Below are 18425 nucleotides of genomic sequence, written 5' to 3' on the forward strand. Positions count from 1 at the left end.
TCCTGGGAGACCTTAGAGCCCCTTCACCTAAAGATAGCGTTATAAGAGCAATAATGAATTTTTACACAGGCAGATAGTGACAGGACCAGGACAAGCAGTTTTAAACTGAAAGTGGAGAGATTTAGATTAGATGTTAAGGAGAAGTTCCTTACTGTGAGCAGGGTGAGGGAAACTGGATGGACACTCCATCCCTGGAAGGCCAGACTGGACAGGACTCTAAGCATGCTGCTCTGATGAAAGGTGTCCCTGACACGGTACAGGCTTGGAATGAGATTATCCATACAGATCCTTCCAGCTCAAACCATCTTGCGACCCTCCTAGGTTTCTCAGAAGGCAGATAAAGCTTGACAAAATACGAACAGACGTTAAATATTTTCTACAGAAATACTATTTATCTATTCAAGCAGAATGCTCCTATTTGTTTCCAGCTCATGCATAAAGGACCACAGCGACGCATTTAAAACCGCAGCATTTACGACAAAACTTGAGCAACTGTTCCCCGTGGCTGTGTTGGGACGGACTATCCAGGTGTATCCCTTTCGGATCGAGCCAGGTAGTGCACAGTACTGAGTATTCTGCAAGCAGAACACCTATTTCCCTCGGGCCAAGCGACTCCGCCTCGCTCCTCGGAGGGCCTCCCTTGAGGTACCGATAACCGCGGCCACGACCGCGAATCGGCCCAGCCACCCTTCCGACCTCAGTCCGCACCACTGCGCATGCGCAGCGCCGGCAGGGGAGAGACCGATGTGACCTCGGCCCTTGCGCATCTCCTGCTTCCCACGACTCCTCCGCCGGGCTCCGTTCACGCTGCCTCCGTGTCGGACCCCTCCCCGCTCCGCCCGCTCCTCTCCGGTGCTCCAGCGGTGCCGTGCCTCACGCGGGGGGTCGCGAGTTGGAGAAACTCCGCGCTCGGGGCGACCTCCCGCGTCACGTGGTTGGGGCCGCGGCGGCGCCGTTCCCGGAATAGGCTGGCCAGGTGACGCCTGAGAGGGCTGTCGCCAAGGGGCCCGCGGCCCTTGCGCCGTGGCAGGCGTCTCTCCCTTCTCCGCTTGTCGCGGGCCGGCGGGGGTGGAGCGGTGAGGCCGGGGCTGTCCGTCGCGGCGCCGTCCCAGCGCTCCGGAGCCCCGCCCGCGCAGGCAGCTGGTCGGACAGCTCTGGCGGGCCTTGTTGGCGGCGGGATCCCGGCGTGACCTCGGGGTGCGCTGTCGGGAGCGGCGAGCGGGCGGATATATGTGCCGGGAGTGGGGCCGAGCTGGACGGCAGCGGCGGCTGGCGGGGCCGAGGCGGGCGCCATGGTGAGCGGGGCGGCTGAGTCCGCTCGCCTCCCTTGAATCGGGGCTAAGCTGTTGCAGGCCCCGGTCCCTGGCTCTTGGGACAGCTCGGGGGTTTGGGCGCGTCAGGGGCAGGGAGGCAGCGGAGTGACACCATCGAGCTCTGCAGTTGGTACTCGTGAACGGAACACCGCGGCGTCTGCGGCATTCCGCGGTCTAATGTCGATACGGTTCCACTGCCCAGTGGTTGCTTCCCTCTCTGCTGCTTTTCCGTTGGGAAGTAGAGTGAGCCACTGCACTTAGTGCTCTGTAGCGGGGTTAGGATGTCTCTGTATAAATGCACAGGATTCTTTTCCTTCTCTATAACTACCTGACAGGAGATTGTAGTGGGGTGGGGGCTGGTCTCTTCTACCCTGCCTGCAGTGAGATGCAGGGAAATGGCCTCAAGCGAAGAGATTGGAAATACAAATTTCTACACATACTAGAAAAAAGAAAATTCATTGTTTGAGTGGTCAGGCATTGGAATAAGTTGCCCAACGAGGTGGTGGAGTCACGATCCATGGAAGTGTTTTAGAAACGTTTGAACCTGGTGCTCGGTGATGTGTTTTAGAGGTTCTGGGATTACAGTGGCAGTGCTGGGTTGCCATTTGGTCTTGATGATCCTAAGTTCTTTTCAGCATTGAGTCTATGAGTAGAACTGTCTTGTCGGGTCTCCTTAAATCCTCTGTAAATGGAGTGTGTATGTGATCTTCGATATATCCAAAAGCCTTTGCCATATGCTTTGTTGTTCATTGCCACAACTTCGCTCTTGGTGCTCTGGATCATGTCACAGCAGCCATGTGTGCGATGGCAGCACGTGAGTGTTGTAGAATCACAGTGCATTTGGAGCTGGAGAGGATCTCATGAAAAGAGTCCCACCTCAAATCGCTTATTTGCAGCAAGTATTTCAGCACAGCTACAATTTATTGGGCTAAATGTAGTGCACAATAAATGACCTTGTAACACAGTAGAATTAAGTTTGGTGTAATTCCTACTAACAATGTAGCCTTGTTGGATATATGTTGATTCAATAGAGCAGGCTAAGTATTTAATGAATATTAAATTATATAAAGATATTTCTCTGTAGAGGTATGCTGAATTTTGTTATTAGGTCTTAGCATTTAAAACACTGGAATTGATTTGCTTAGCCTTGAATGTACTTATATTTGAGATATGAGGAGCAGAGTCTGCAGGTATAAAAGCGTATTTTGTATGTGCCATTAATATATTTCTCTTCCATATGACTATATGAATATAAGTGTCAATATGTCATTTTAGCTATGGCACCAGTGTTTGTTCATTGATCTAAGTCTTAAGAAATGCACTTTACAAGTAAATTTTTTGATAAAATATGCCTTTTAACTGTTCTCCTACTTAGAAGTTTAATCATGTTGTTTCACTAAAGTAGTTTTTATAGTGTAAATTCTTGTATATGAAAGAAATTGTGATTTCTTTATGATTTTAGAAAAAATTTATGATCTTTTTCTCATGAAGTCTTTTCCTTTTTTCTTTTTTTTTTTTTTCTTTTCCACAGGGGTTAGAATACTTATTCAAAAGGCCTTGAGATGCTCCTCTCATTTGTAGGAGTCCGTGAGTGCTGTGGTCTAGTATGGGAAGCTACATTTGGAAAATTGCAAGCAAAAAAGTTTTTCCTTTCAGTGTAGGTCCTTATTTAAAGTAATTGAGTGCTTGCTTGTGTGGCCTAATGGGGTTGAAAGATCAGGTCCAGTTTTCTTTACTGTGTGCTGGCAGCGTGGGCAAATAACCTTTGTGTGTGGTTCCATGACAAGTGAAGGCAAAAGATGGTAGTCTGCTTCTGTGCTGTTTGGAAGCTGTATTTTCAAGTTCCAAAGCAACAGGAGAATGAAACATTGATCAGTTTCTTTTGTACCAAAAGCTTAGAAATCAGGTTATAAACATCAACACCTGGGGATGGGACTGTCAGGACTCCTCTGTGCGGTTGCAATGCCAGTTAGGCCATGACTTTAAGCTCTGCACAAGTGTCTTAACACTTTGTAAGACCATGGTGTTTTAGACTGTTCAGCAGAGGCGTTAACGTCTTTGCACTTTTTATACTTGGAATGATTCCTGTAATGACAGAGCCTGTTCTTTAAAAAGCCAGTCTTTTAGAGAGTGGGAACTTCTGTAGTTTGTACTTGCCTGATTTGTGGAAATACTGGGCAAACTAAATTTTAAAAATCTTGGAAAAGTAATAATGGAGTATAACCTTCTTTTCCCTGTGTAGTACATAATTTCTCTGAACTAGTTTTAGTTATAATTTAATAATATATTCTGTATATATTGGTGTTCACTGCAACAGGTATTCTGTATTGCCTTTTCAGTAATAATGATAAATTTGCATTTTTATAAATGCCCTTGTTCTGTCCCTGAGATTTCTGTAGCAATAATGTGGTTTGCCTAATGACCACTAGTTCTGTAATCTTGTACTTAGAGAGCCTCAGTGGTAAATGAAGCAAGACTGTCAGGTAAAATGCTGTTCACTGACTAAAACTGTTTGGTTTCAAACAAATCACCTTGTTTCAAAGGGAGTCATGCATGTCTGAGTCCTTCTAAGCACCAGTTTATGGTTCTTCTTTGTCTCTGTGGAAGGACACTGGTCAAGAGAGAAGTGACCTTTGGGTATGAAAGACTGTGAGGGTGAGCAGTTAAGTGATACTATTGAACACCTTGTATATTCTTCATGCCCGTTTAAGCAACTTTTTTGTAAACAGTGATAGGTGCGTGAAAATTTTAATTCAGGGAAGCCTTGGTCATGAGAATAGAAAAAACAGTAAAAATCTGAATTTTTTTTAAAAGAGTTCTCTTATCATAGATTTCTTTTCCAAAATTAGCTGTATGAATGTCTGATTTCTACAAACCGTAGGATTTGAACTGCCTCAGGATGCTGATTATCATAATGACTAAAGATATCTGTGAAAGTAGTAGTTTTCACAGGAAGCATTCACTTTAAGATGTTGTACAGCAAGTTCACTTTTCTTGGCCATCCTGTATAATATTTTCTACTGTTTAGGAAACAATTCTGAATTGCATTTATGTTTCAGGGGAACACTATTTTGCTCTTGCAAGCTAGAGCTTTAGCATGGACATAAGGAGAAAAATTTTCATATGAAGAAAAAATTATACAGGGAAGTCTCATTTACAGGAAAAGCAGTAATGTGTCAGCTATTAAATGGCATTTCAAAGCGGATTTATCTTCCAGACTTCACAAATACCATTGCACTTTTAAAATTGCAGGAGATAGGAGTATTTGTTATATTCTCTTAAAAATCTTGGTGGCCACTACTATTACAATACCTTTTCAGTTTCTTACTTGAAAAATCATCAGCCATATTAGTGTGTTTGTGTGCTACCACTGAAAGATATTATTATGGCCTGTATTAACATCTGTAGGATGCTCAAGTACAGTTGTGTTAAAATCTTGTTTTTACAAGACTTGCCACTTCAGAAAGTAAGCAGTGGTAGTTAAATTTCTTAAGGTGAAGTTGTGAATGGGATTCTACCAGCTGTTTCTCAGTCGTGCAGTTGTATCCCTACTGCAGGCCTGGTGCAACAGCAGTTGGCTTCAGCTCAAGGCCCTCATCTTGTAATGGAGGAGATGGTTACTGTATGAGAACAAGTAGTTTCAAAGTCCTTTGTGAAGCTGGTATTTGAATTATTTGTAATAGGTAGATAAGTGGTAAAAGGAAGAAAAGACGGAAACCCATGCCCTTTTACTACAGGTAAGGAGGAATAACCTTGGGCAAGGTCAAAATAAGGAGACTGGAGTGGTGTCTTTGCATAATACAATCAACCTTGTCTATCTTTTTATTTCATGTTCTATAAATCGTGTAATGATGAAAAGAAAAAATGTACTTTAGGTAGAAGTACTTTGAAAAAATTGTTGGATTTTTTTTCTTACTGTGAGGTAGCTGTTGGTGTTTTATAAGTACACTTACTGTGCAGATAAGAGTATTGTAACTTTATCTTAATTACTTATTCTTAGTTTTTGTCCTTCTACTAATCAGTAAGTCTGTCTCCAGGTATGTACTATAAAGGACTGAAAACCAAAGTCCAGGTTACACTTTTTTCAACCTTACACTTCTGCATTTTCAACCTGCCATTTCTTTCCTACCAATTTTAAGAAATCTGTCAAGCTTCACATTAGTGTGACTGCTGAAACTATTCTTGTGGACTACTTAATGTGTTCTCTGCTATGTTTTATTTAAAGCTTTTATGTAAAGTGTGTTATGTTACTCAAACAAAGGTAGGAATGCCATGGTTGCTGGAGGGTCAGGAAGTGAACATAGTCCTCAAGACTTCTGAGACACCTCTCATCAAAGATCTTCCTCTGTGGCAGAAAGACAGACAGACTGCAGTTTATTAGACTATGTTGTTGCTGCATGGCTGTACCATTTCAGTCTTGTTTTTGACCAGGAGATTGCTTGCCAGCCTGTGTTTTGCAGAAAAACTGACTTACATAGTCAGCTTTGGTCCCCATGCTTCCCAGTATTAGAGAGATTGACAAAAATGTCTTTGATCAGCAGAGTGCAGACCTCTCTCTCTAGTGTCTTGAACTTGGTCTCAAGTTTCAAAATGCAAAGCTGAAGCATGATAAGGACATGGATGTATGTGGAATCAGTGTTGGAGGCCTTATGGAATGGTTTCAGTTCCACAAACTATTCTGTAACTGTAGACACTTTATTTGATCTGTGCAGCACTTCCTCATCTCTTAACAGTGAGTAGTCTTTCTCTTAGTTTTGAGTCAACCCAGTCACCAACTGTGTGGTTATTACTTCAATACAGATCAAGTGGTAGGTTCCAGAGTTTGTTTACCAGAGGTCCTCAAAACGCCCTGTGGTGTCAGCTTTGACATTGAGCATCTTCCTCAAACACATATCACTCTATTTCTCATACTGTAGATTTTTAAAGTTGTAGATTTCTGATGAAGATCTGAATCCTGTGTCCTCTAATGTGCAAGTAGAGGATGTAAGATATTGGTGGAAACCAGCACCTAATCTTCATTTATAGTTCTGAAATTAGTTGTTTTGAATTTAAACTGCTATTAGTGTAAAGTGAAGACTCAGAAGTTAGGGGAGACTGGACCTAGACAGAGTCTGAATTGAACCCTGTATTTGGGGATGGAGGGAAAATGTGTTCTAGTGTTGTAATATGGGGGTAGTTTGGGGTGTTGTACATTTTTCTGGAGGGTGTTAATTAACCTACAAGTAGAGTGTAAACGCATCCGGGCAGAAAGGTAGAGTTGGCAAAAAGTTGTGCTGTGCACATAGCTGGTTATTTTCACTCATTCTATTGTCTAATGTGTTCCTGTGACTAGTGTTCTTGGTGGATTGCAGGAAGATTAATGCAGTGGATTTTTAAAAAAATTTCTTGTGACAGCTTTTCTCTATTAGTATATTGCTTGTGATTAAATAGTAACCTTCAGGAATCGAGAAAAATGCCCATACATGGCATATGTGTATATATAGATGTATATACATTTTTTAATTGTTTAAAATATAGAAAAATACCAGAAGGTTATTAGGCTATTTCCTCCATGAAGTCAAAATTAAGTTTAGAGATATCATTGGGGTTTTAGGTTTGGTTGGTTTTTTTTTTTTCCAAGTGGCTTAAAACTTGCTAGGCTATTTTTATTTGTACACAGAAAGGTTTGCAGGTGTTTCTATTTTTATCAAATACATCAGTAACTTTATGGGATTGAGCACTATAAATTTCTGCTGGAAACAGGTATATAGGGTGCAGCAAGGCATTCAGTGGCTAAGAGGAATTGTTCCTGATGGGTTCTGTTACAATCTGCAGGCTTTATTTGAGTAAGGAAATTAGTTTTTATTGGTACACTTTTAAGTAGTCTCTTGAATTGTAAGTATTTTAGCTCAGCTAGTGGACCTGCTGCCCTATATAAAAAAAACTGCCTCTTTTGCTTCTTTTTCCCTTCTCTTGTCTTAAGGCAATTTCTTTCCCTTACAGATAGGAAGCTCTAGGAGTAAATGAAGAGACATACTGGCATCTGATTAGGCTGTGCTTCTAATAAATACATAATTGTAGAGAAATATTAATGTAAGTTCACCCTGAGAGAGTGAATTCTGAGAATAATGGCTTAGTGGAGAGGCTAGATGAAGGGACAGTGATTTCTCGCTTACATTGGGTGGAAGTGGTAATAGGGCTTAGTGTGAGATGGTCAGAAGAAACATTTGATTTTAAAATGGTTTGTTTTGTACTCAAAGAGTATATACTTAGCAATTTAGTAATGTAAGTATACCATGTATTTTATGCATGCAGCTGGTAACACTTTTTTGTTAGGAGTGCACTTCTCTTAGCTAGGAAGCTGGTGGAATTGGTTTGAGTAATCTATGTGCAGAACTATGCATAAACCTTAATAAAGATTGAGCATTCAAATATGTACAGCTCCTGATCCTGATATCAGTGAAACAGAACATAAACAAAAGTGAGATTTTACTTTTTGAGATTCCTCGAGGGGTTGATGGCACCAAAGTGTAGAAGCAGTAGAAATTCCAAAGAGGGAGGAGGTGGAGACTCTTGAGCACCAAAGAAACTTGCTGGTATCTGACGCCCTTCAAAGGTGTTACTTCAAAGTATAATAAAGTAGCACCTCCTTTTATTGATACATGGCACTTTTTTGTGACACATGTGGTAACATATTGAAAGCGTTTATAAGTAGTTGAAGAACATTTTATTCTGTCTTTATTTCCCTCAATTGTGTTGAATTACAGATAATAATGTATATCCAAAACATTTCATCTGCCTACGTTTTTTAATAAAAGCAGTATCTGCACAATTTGTGTTTTACTAAGGGAGAAAGCATTAAAGGAAGAAAAGAGTGCATGCACTTTCCTTAGTGCATTATTTAGGATGAAAGATTATACTGCTAGTAGAGAGGGGAAGGGTTGATGTAGAGTTGTAGGTTAACAGCTCATTGCATAGCAGGTGTTGGTAGAAGGGATTTGGCTTATGTGACCATGGGACACTGTTGAGGTGCAAGGATTGGTAAGACAGAGCAGTATCCACCAGATCAAGTGGACAAGAGCATCTTTGCCAATAGTCTGGCCAAATTGATATTTAGACTAGGATTTAGAGAGGAAAGAGTTGATGACCCTTAAGTCAAGAGGAAAAGGTGGTGAACTGAGCTGGTAAAGTAAGGATGATGATGATGATGTGGAGAGGAGTCCTTGAAAATGACTAATTAGAGAAGATAGAAATCCACAGATGTCGGTAAACAAAGAGGAAATGTTTGTACGTACATAATGGGGTCAGCATTATGAGGGGCAGGATCTTAGACCTCTTCAGGGAGATTAGCTGTGGTGACCTGAGAATGCCTTTTCCCTTTGATGAAGTTTGTAAGTTATTGTAGCAAGTTTCAGAGAATTTTTTTTAACAGCTTTAGTGTTTTGCCGGCTCACTCCCCCCATTCCTCCCCAGTGTTGTCATGCCTGTTATACAGACTGTTACTAAGTTTGTTTTTTTAAAGATACTTCAACACTTTTCTGAAGCACATACTGACTTGTTATTAACTTACTTCTCTACAGGGTGTGATAGGTGTACAGTTGGTGGTTACCATGGTAATGGCTAGTGTCATACAGAAGATCATACCTCACTATTCTCTTGCTCGTTGGCTTCTCTGTAGTGGCAGGTAAGATAAGTGTGAATATGGTAATTATGCATCTGGGTAGTAAAAGTAATACATACTGATCTTGTTTGGGTTTTTTTTAAGTAATTGACTTTTATTAAATTTATTACCATAGCATTTTTACACCTGATTTGTGGGCTCAAGGCAAAATGACAGTGTTGCTGTAAAAGAACATTACTTGTTCGTTGCTATTAATTGTATCAGTCACACAGTTAATTGTTGTTCAGCTCTTATATTAAAGGTATAAGGTTCATCCTTTAATATTAAAAAGCTAAATTCAATACAATATACTGAAGAATAAAAGGGTTTTCTTTTCCTCTGCACTGTCTCTGTGTTGTTGATAATCTACCTCCTGATTAGCCTTGCATATGAAGAGTGCTTAGGTATTTAATAAAAATTCTATTCCTTTTTAATATGTCAAAGGACAGGATTAATATAAATTTCAGTACAGTGCTTCCTTGTAGCAATAGATCAAACAGACATAATGAGTTGCAAGGGGAGCATTCCCTGTGTCGCTGTATCCATAATAACAATTTAAAACAGCAGCTGTTTTGAATATGAACCACTATGTTAAATATTAAAAGGAATCATAGATACTGTGTCTTTTCATTTGGTAAGAGGAACACTTTGTATGATTAGCAGATAGTGTGCTGTCTTTTGTAACTGTTAAAATTTTGAGAATATCAGGTCCTTACTGCCTACTTTCTGAAGGAGTATCCTTGAATAATAATGTACTCCATAGGAGTATTAACAAGTCTTTGCATTGTCTTTTTTCTCTGCATCTCATAATTATCAACTTGTTCCTTTTTAATATTCCAGGTTTCATCACCCATCAAGTTGCTAATGAAAAGTGACTGTAAATGTTGTTTAGATGTATGTTAGATATAACAGAAAACAGTAATTGTCAGGTGGATGACACAAACAGGAATCATACTCTTAATTGTTGTGTGAAGTTTCACTGTTAACCATATTGGCAAGATATTGATCACCTTTCTTGTGCTCTAAAAAGAGCATGACACTAATCAATATGAAACTGGCTACCATTTATTTTGAAAGTGTGTCACCATGAGAGTCTTTTTTCATCAGCAATTATCCAAATTGCATATTGTACCTTTTATGTCTAAGATTGATGTAAACTTTTATTTGAAAATTTAAATATCTAATTGCTCTTGCAAAATAATTTGTCAGTATTATGCCCGTGTTCTTTATTTTTGTGAAGTTTTCACTTACTGTATCCTTGTTTTAAGGTATGCCACATGCCAGCGATAGGGAGAAGTTTGCTGTTCAAATATTTTTCAAATCCATTTCTCCATTTTTCTTGGTGCATCTGCAGATTGATAAATACTTCAAGCAGGATTTCAGCACTTGTGCTTGGGTAATTCTGCTCTTACTGCAGTCAGTGGGAATTTTATTATTGCCTTCCATGTTAGTAGCTGGTTGTTGCTTTTCAGTTTCTTTTATGTATCTGATAGCACTATTTTAGTGTATTGTCATTTCAGGCATTCTGAATAATTCCCTGAATACAGGAATTGTATGAAGAATCAGAAGTAAGCCTGTGGTCTAGAAAAAAGAATAAGTCAGAAGATTGGCTGCAACAAGAATCTGAATTTTAATGGTAGAAAGAAAAGCAGTTATTTTCTTAGTTAACCTGATAACTAAGGTTATGTTTTATCTTTAACCCATTTCTCCATAGTCTTTTTGCCAGTGATATTTGACAGACCTGTGTGGGTGGGGTAGGTTTTATAGAGGATTTTACACACGTAAGTGTGCAGGTACGGGCACACTCCTAAAGCAATCCATCTGTCTAAGGAAAAATTACCACCTGCTCCTCCTTACCTTTGTTAGTAACTAACAGTGGTTTTTAAGTGACTTTGTTTGAGTGTCCTGCTTCCAAAGGATTAGCAGGCAAGATAGATCTGAAATGTCTGTGGATAGTCCTTGCTAAATGGGAGGGAGGATAAGCATGTTATCAGACAAGACAGAAACATTAAGTGACAAGTTTGTTTAAAGATGGCTGTTTGTCTGTTTGTGTTCATGGGAAGTTTGTTAAAAGGAAACAAAGACTTCTCAAAATCTAAAAGAACTGTTAGGATAGACAGATTTAAGGTAGTTACTTATTTTACTTATTAATGGAATAAATAGCTATCACTGACTCTTAAAGAGCAATTTACATAAATTTGTTAAGAAATACGAACTTTTTCAGTCAGTGCTATTTTCAGAACTTGAATGCAATTAAATAGATTTATTGAAACATTTACCAGCCTAAATATCTGCGTAGGCCTTGTGTCATTTTTAAAAACATTTTAATAAAACATTCTCTACCAAAACATTGCTTTTTAAGTCACTCAGCTATTTCAGCTACTATGTTTTCAGGGCATGTCAGGATACAGGGGAAAATGGATGTTTTGTTGTAGATTCGTTAATGACCTTTATTCAAATTAACTAGGGCATGTCTGTGTGTCTATTGCTATTCAGACTGACTTGGATATGTCAAAGCCACAAGGTAATCAGTTGTGGGATTTCAGTTTTAAGCATATGTAAGCTAAAACAGATATAAACTACCTTTTATTATCTCTGTCTTTATGAAAATGTTTGTCCAAGTCTTTTGGTTTTGAGATTTTAAATGTAAGATGTGTAGGGTTTATCAACTGAAAAATACCAAAACTTTTTGTCCTATTAGTTCTAATTAGCTATCACTTGCAATGTCATTTTGTAGTAAAATTAGGAGCAAATTGTGGTATAATTTGTGGTTTGATTTGTATTAGCATGCTACACAGAACAAGAATTTTGTCTGTTCTGCTGCATTAGGTACCATTTCTCTGTCTGTGCAGGAAAGATTTTGAAAAGTTTTTTTACCACATAGGTGGCTTTCATCATTAGCATCCCAAGTACAGATCAGGGTGATGTGGTAAATGACAAAGCAGAAGAATATATCTGCTTTTTCACAGTTGCTTTGGGTCATGTGAAGGACAGAAGTTACCATCTCCAGAGTAGTTTGACTTGGATGCAAAGCTTGTTTCTCTGATTTATTTGTGCCTCAGTCTTAAAGTCTCTTTTGCAGCAAAGTTTGCAAATCACAGATGCCTCAACTGTACTATAACAAATAAAAATAAATTAATGAAGTAACTTTCACTCTTACTTATACAAAATTGAGTTCATTTTTTCCCCCATCTTTAACTGTTCGTGCAAACTTTGTAATATTTGCCATTTTCAGTTTTGGAACTGGCAGTGAATTCTTTCAATGGAAATTTGCAGTGTGCAATGGTTTGATGGTTTGTTGGCTGGTATTAGCATTCTTTTCTCTTGAAGAGTTCCCGAGATGAAGGAAGCCTTTCTAAAATGGAGCCAGGAATCAAGTGTTATTAAATGGCTTGAGATTGTTTGAGTTTTGATGCCTTCCAAATTTGCCTTTGCTAACTTTTTGAAATTGCATCTGACATCATCTCTAATTCACCAGTATGGATTTGAATGGTCCTGCTTGGTGAAGTTTTCTTTATGAGAGGTGGTGCTTGAGGGTTCCTTTATCACGTATTGACCTGTGTCACTATGTGTGACAATTAGTGGCCTTCTACTTCCACACACATTTCTCATGTCTGTCCTTGTTAATACTTGGTCTCCTTTACTACAGCATTTCAGAGTGGAGATCATAGTGATACGTGGAGATCATAGTGACTTTCCGCATCAGGACAGAATGTGGAAAAGGCTTGTTTTAGCTACTAAGATTTTTGCCATACTTAGAAATTTAGGTAAAATATACCATCTTAGACACTTAACCGTCTCTGTTTGTCCTCTTCAAAATTTCCATGCCATTTGTTGCCTTTTAAATGAATGAGCAATTAATGGTGCATTGATCTATGAAAGTGAAAAGACTTGTAGGTCAATTTTGTGTAAATTAGTGATTTTTTTAATAGCACTTTTTCTAGTAGAAGTTGAAGATATCACTGAAAAATGTTTAAGGAAAGGGGTTATGATGTGCTCTGCTTAAGAAAAAATATTTGATTATGTTTGGTAATGATTATTAGATAATTGATATTTCAGATTCTGGGAAATTACTGGGTTTGGCAGGGATATAATATGCTTTATTAAGTTGTTTAGAATATGGTTCTAATGAGTAATTGTAGTGGTATAATTATTCTAGTGAACTTTCCCACCTTGTATGACTGTGTTTGCTGTATTTGATGATATCTTTAAAAGTTGGTGTTCAGAGACTGAAGAGCTTTCATGTGAATGACAAAGTGGCAAAGCTTTCTAGTTATGTATAAAAACCTCATTTGCTGTAGAGAACTGAACTCTAGCTGTTGTTCAGTTCAGGCAGGGTTGGTACTGATACACAAAGGTGTCTTGCTTAGGAGTGACAAATTACAGATGTCTTAGTAAATATATAAATCTGTGTTGTTATACAGTTTTTTGAAAGCCATGCTTTAAATTGCTAGTAATGATATTGTTTTACTTGAGGTTTTCTTTTTCTTTAGCTTAAGGTGGTATCAACATCCCACTGAAGAAGAACTGCGGATTCTTGCAGGGAAGCAAAGAGGGAAAAGTAAAAAAGATAGGTAAATACTTTTTTTAAGCTTGTTTTCCCCCATCTTTTGGGTTTTTTCAGCATTATATGGTTCATCTAGTAACTTTACCAGCCTACCTTTTGTCTTAGCATGAGTTAAAAACTGCTAGTTGCATATGATGCCCTGCTTGCATTAATTGTCACAGTTCTTTATCAAAACATGTTTTATCAGTTTAACAGAGTTGGACATTCCCAAATTGTGCAGAACTGGTTAATTTCTGCCCACAAAACGGTCTGTGAAATGCTAATTCAATGGCAAGTTTTTTTAGTGAATGTATGCATGTAGATGCTGTGGAAACAAATCTTAGGATTGTAGCTTTTCATCTTGAAGTCAGAGAAGAAAGATTTGAGTATATTAGCTTACCATAGGATTACTGTAAGCCACTGCTGTTAACACAGCTGTGAAAAAGGCAAATGGGATCTTAGGATATATTACATTAAATGTTTCTAGTGAAGAGAGAGGGAAATATTAATCCTCTTGGACAAGACACCAACGTAGAACTTTATCTGGATTACTGTGTACAGTTCTGATCACTTGTGTTCAAGAAAAATAAAATTTGTATGTGAACAGGAAAAGAGAGCTGCTGGGATCATCCAGGAAACAAAGTCTTTCTTACTCAAGGGGGCTAAAAGAGCTAGGCTTTCTGAATCTATCAAAAGACAACTGAGGGGATTGAATAGCTGTCTTACCAGCTTAAGGTGGAAATAGATTTCTGGAATTCAGACATGAAGTTCCAAACAGCTGTACCAAAAGTACAGCTGCATCAAGAACTGAGACATCTTGAGATGGTGGAACTGCCCATGTTGATGAAATATGTCTAAATTGGCTTTGTTCATAACCAGACAATCCACTGTGATTTTCTTTTTGGCAACACAGGAGGTTTTTTCCTAGTTCTGTTTCTTCTATCCCAGAATGAACTCCCTTATAAATCTTAAGTTTTGAATTAATCTGTGCACTGCTCATATAATGTTAATTGTAATCTAACTTTTCTTCCTGTTTCCTAGCTCTTAAGCAGCGTGGTTGGCAATTGTATTTGCCTCTTTTAGGTTGGAAAAGAGATCAACCTTTGATCACATGTTAATTGCAGCCCTGAGGGCCACATCAGTCATTTGTTAAAAACCTCTAGGAATGACGACTCCACCAAATACTGCCCAAGAAGGGCAGCCCATTCCAATTCCACACAAAAAAATTCCTCTTCAGGTCCATCCTGAACCTCCCCTGGCACAGCTTGAAGCTAGGTCCTCTTATCCTGTTACTAGTTAACCTTGAGAAGAGACCATCCCACATGGACCTATTGCCTTCCCTCAGGCAGTTGTAGAGAACAAAAAGGCTCCCTGTAAGCCTCCTTTTCTCCAGGCTGATAGCCCCTAGCTCCTTCAGCTTCCCCTCATCTAACTTGTACTCCTGACTGTTCCCCAGTTCCGTGTCCCTGGACTTGCTTGAGCCCCTCAATGTCTTTCTGGTTGTGAAGGGCCCAAAACTGAACACAGGATTCTAGGTATGACCTCAGCAGTGCTGACTACAGAATACAGTCACTGCCCTGGTCCTGCTGCCCACATTATGTCTGACACAGGCCAGGATGTGCTTGGTCTTCTTGGCCCTCTAGACCCATGCTGGCTAATGTTCAGTCACTGTTAACCAGCAGCCCCAGATCCTCTTCCATTGGGCAGTTCTCAGTGACTCTGCCCCATCCTGTAGTACTGCATAGGGTTTTTGTGACTCAGGTGTAGGACCAGTACTTGGACTTGTTGAACCTCATGCCATTGTTGTCAGCCCAATCCAGCTGTCCAGATCACTCCCAAGAGCCTTCCTGCCCTTCAGGAGATCAACATTCCCATCCAACTTAGTGTTTGGAAATTTATTGAGGGTGCCCTCCATCCCCTTGTCCAGATGATCTATAAAGATCTTGAACAGGATGGGGCCCAGTACTGAGCCTTATGGAACACTATGAGTGACCAGCTGCCAACTTGATGCAGCATCATTCACTGCCAATCTCTGGGTTAAGTTGTTCCTTGTAAAGTAGTAATTTTTTTTTTACAACATTCCTTAAAATTAAGAATGTCTTTTTATCTTAACAGTTTTCTGTGACAAAAATGAAGCAAAATAATTGTGAATAAGAACATAATTTATAATTATCTATGTAACCAGTGGTATTTATTCATATATGAAGTAACTTAATTTATGTAATTTTAAGTCCACCCGTAGGAGCCTGAAACTGAAAAACGCAATTGTACTTCTACATAATAATTGTGCCTTTGCTCTTATTGCCTTTCCTCAGCCTTGCCAGTCTTTTGCAGTAGTAGTAGTAGGTGTTTGTATCATGGTGAATGTTAGTCAAAGGGGAATATAAAACTTCAAAGAAACTGAAGCAGTAATGTGGAGGCTTAAATGATGTTTTGTTTGCTTTACTTGTTTAACTGCTGAATGAATAATAATTTTTTTTTAATGAATTAGTGTACCTCTGTGTTCTTGAAAGAAGTGACTATGGTTTGTGAAGAACCATGGTTAAGTGGGAATTGTTCCTGTTGAGTTGGTTTGGATTTACTGATCTAGGTTGCACGAAATGGAATGTACATCTTCTGAGTCATCCCAGCAAGGAGATGTGAAACAGATTGTGTGAGAGAATAAAGATGCGTCTGTTTTATACTCCCCATGATAAAGAATACTTTGCAGGATAAAGAATCTGCTTTGTCAGGACCATAGTCTTGGAAATACCAGCTCCTTAAATACACTCTCAGTCTGAACTAATTTAAAGAGAAATGGTTAAAGGAGGTACAAGGAGCTTGCTTGAAAATTTGCCTTAGAAACAGCTGTAGTGTGAAATTTTAGTTAATTTTATTCAGCACATATTACCCTTCAGTGTATTATACTGTAGGCTTTGGGAACACAAGAATATTAGGCAGGTTTTCTGCTTCTAAATTGTCTGTATTATACAAAATTATTAGGCTTATGAAAAGGTCCATAGCTACTGTGAATTACTTTGAACTAAAGCATTCAATGGTCCTAGGTAGATTCTGTCTGTGCCTCTTGGACTGTGGGGCTCTGGGATAATTAAAGTGTAGGAACACCAAGTTTTGTTGATCTGAAACGGCTTCAGTGGTAAAAATGCTCATCTCACTCAAGATGACAGTACTCCTGGATACAGGTAGTAGGAAAAAAATCAGGAGTACAGCTGCAGGCATGGAAGTACACAGGAGCTTGCAGGTAGTATAGTCCTTGGGCAGTGTTTGGGACTTCTTTTGTAGATTTGCATAACTGAATTTTTTGGGTAATACTTTAGATTCCTATCTATAGGTTGTCCATTAATATAACCTGAAAATGTTTACTAATGTTTTGTGCTTGTATTTTCCTCTCACATTTGTGCTGAGATGAAAGCATTCCTGAAAACTAAGTTCATGATTGATTTGATTTCTTTTTAATGCTTATATTGCAGTAATTTGTTTTCCTATGGAAAACCCAGCTCTCTTTTTCTAATTTCAGAGGTGATATTGTAAAATGTGGCAGTTTATTGTTTTCTTCTAGCCTTTTAGAGGTCTTAAGTTTTAGGTATGATTTTTTTAATGTAGTAAAGCATTTTCTGATCTCCTTTAATGATTTTTTTTAAATAGTGTGAGAAGGAAGTTTTACATTAGTTACTAATGCTGGTCTACCAGATTAAATTATTTAACTTTGTTAATCTTCTTTTAAGAGTGTGCTGGGTTTTTAATTTAAAGTCATCTAGTATGACTTAATTTCAGGGAAGTGAAAATCATGATATTGGTATAGTTTGAGAGCTCCAGATGAAAAGCACCTTTTGGTCTAAATATACATCCTTTTAGATTAGAAAGATACCTCAAATTGCTTCACTTGATGGCTAGTAGGTTGGACGTTGCAAAGATCTAGGTTAGTTCAGCTCATGTGATGTACCTGCTTGTTGTGACAAGAAGGACTGATGCAAGTGTTTTTTTTTTTTTTTTCTTTTTTTTGACTTGGTAACACCCTGTAGCTCTGAATAGATAAAATCAGTGGGCTGAAATAAACTGTCTTCTGGACCTTGATCCAATACGTGCTCAGATTGAAGCAGCTGGAAGCCGTTTAAATCCATACCACGTGGTATATCAGAGTCTGTCAAGTTATAGATGGGAGCCATTGACATATCTGGTTGTTTTCCAAGATTTTAACTTGAAGTTCTACTTTTAGTTAAAATGATAAAAATACTTGTATTTGGAAAAAAAAAACCATTCTGCATTTTTCTAAAATTTGAAATGTCATTCTATATTGAAAAAATTATTTTGTCATACCCATGCTTGTACTATCTATTTATTTATTTCTTTTACAGAAAATATAATGGTCATATTGAAAACAAACCCTTAACCATTCCAAAAGATATTGATCTTCATCTGGAAACAAAATCTGTAACAGAAAGGGACACTATTGGTAAGAGTATGCAACAATAATACATTATTTCGAATATATCCTGATTCTTTCTATCAAGTGTATATTTGTAATTAATGCTGAAATGTCTTTTTTGTAGAATGTGGATGAATAGAATGCAAAACTGATCATAAATGAGAAAGCGGTTAGTAGGGCTGAGTCTCCTTTATTGTTCTATGAGTGACAGTTAATAGCAGTGTTGTGGAAAAGGATGAGTAGATGACAGCCAATGTAAAGCATAACTTTATCAGTTATAGCAATATGAGACAGCACTGAAACAATCAGATAATTCTCTATTCAAAATAGAGTTTTTAACTTTGTGCAAGAAAATAACAATGGGTAGATATCAAGTCATACTTTCTGCTCATCTAACATAGGGTATGTGCTGTAGCATTGGAACCTAAGCCCTTTCAGCCGTACATCTCAAACATTCAGGTAAAATGTTTAAAAATAGCAAGCGATAGTACAGAAATATGC

The 18425-nt window shown here is 38.5% G+C and overlaps 1 protein-coding gene across 4 annotated transcripts in view; it reads left to right on the plus strand.

Moving 5' to 3' along the window:
- The first annotated feature begins 894 nt into the window (after positions 1-894).
- Positions 895-18425, plus strand: part of TMEM161B (transmembrane protein 161B) — a 49341-nt gene continuing 31810 nt past the window's right edge. For 2 of the 4 annotated variants that reach the window (XM_058043279.1, XM_058043276.1), the window contains exons 1-4: positions 2892-2970; positions 8873-8976; positions 13446-13526; positions 17854-17951. In XM_058043279.1, coding sequence (XP_057899262.1) covers positions 2920-2970; positions 8873-8976; positions 13446-13526; positions 17854-17951 — 334 coding nt within the window. In that variant the 5' untranslated portion in view covers positions 2892-2919. Of the gene's footprint in view, positions 977-1181; positions 1296-2891; positions 2971-7295; positions 7386-8872; positions 8977-13445; positions 13527-17853; positions 17952-18425 lie in introns of those variants that run through there. The other 2 variants (XM_058043278.1, XM_058043277.1) reach the window with 2 other exon arrangements.

Source organism: Melospiza georgiana, chromosome Z (assembly GCF_028018845.1).
Source record: "Melospiza georgiana isolate bMelGeo1 chromosome Z, bMelGeo1.pri, whole genome shotgun sequence".
In the NCBI taxonomy this organism is placed as follows: Eukaryota; Metazoa; Chordata; class Aves; order Passeriformes; family Passerellidae; genus Melospiza; species Melospiza georgiana.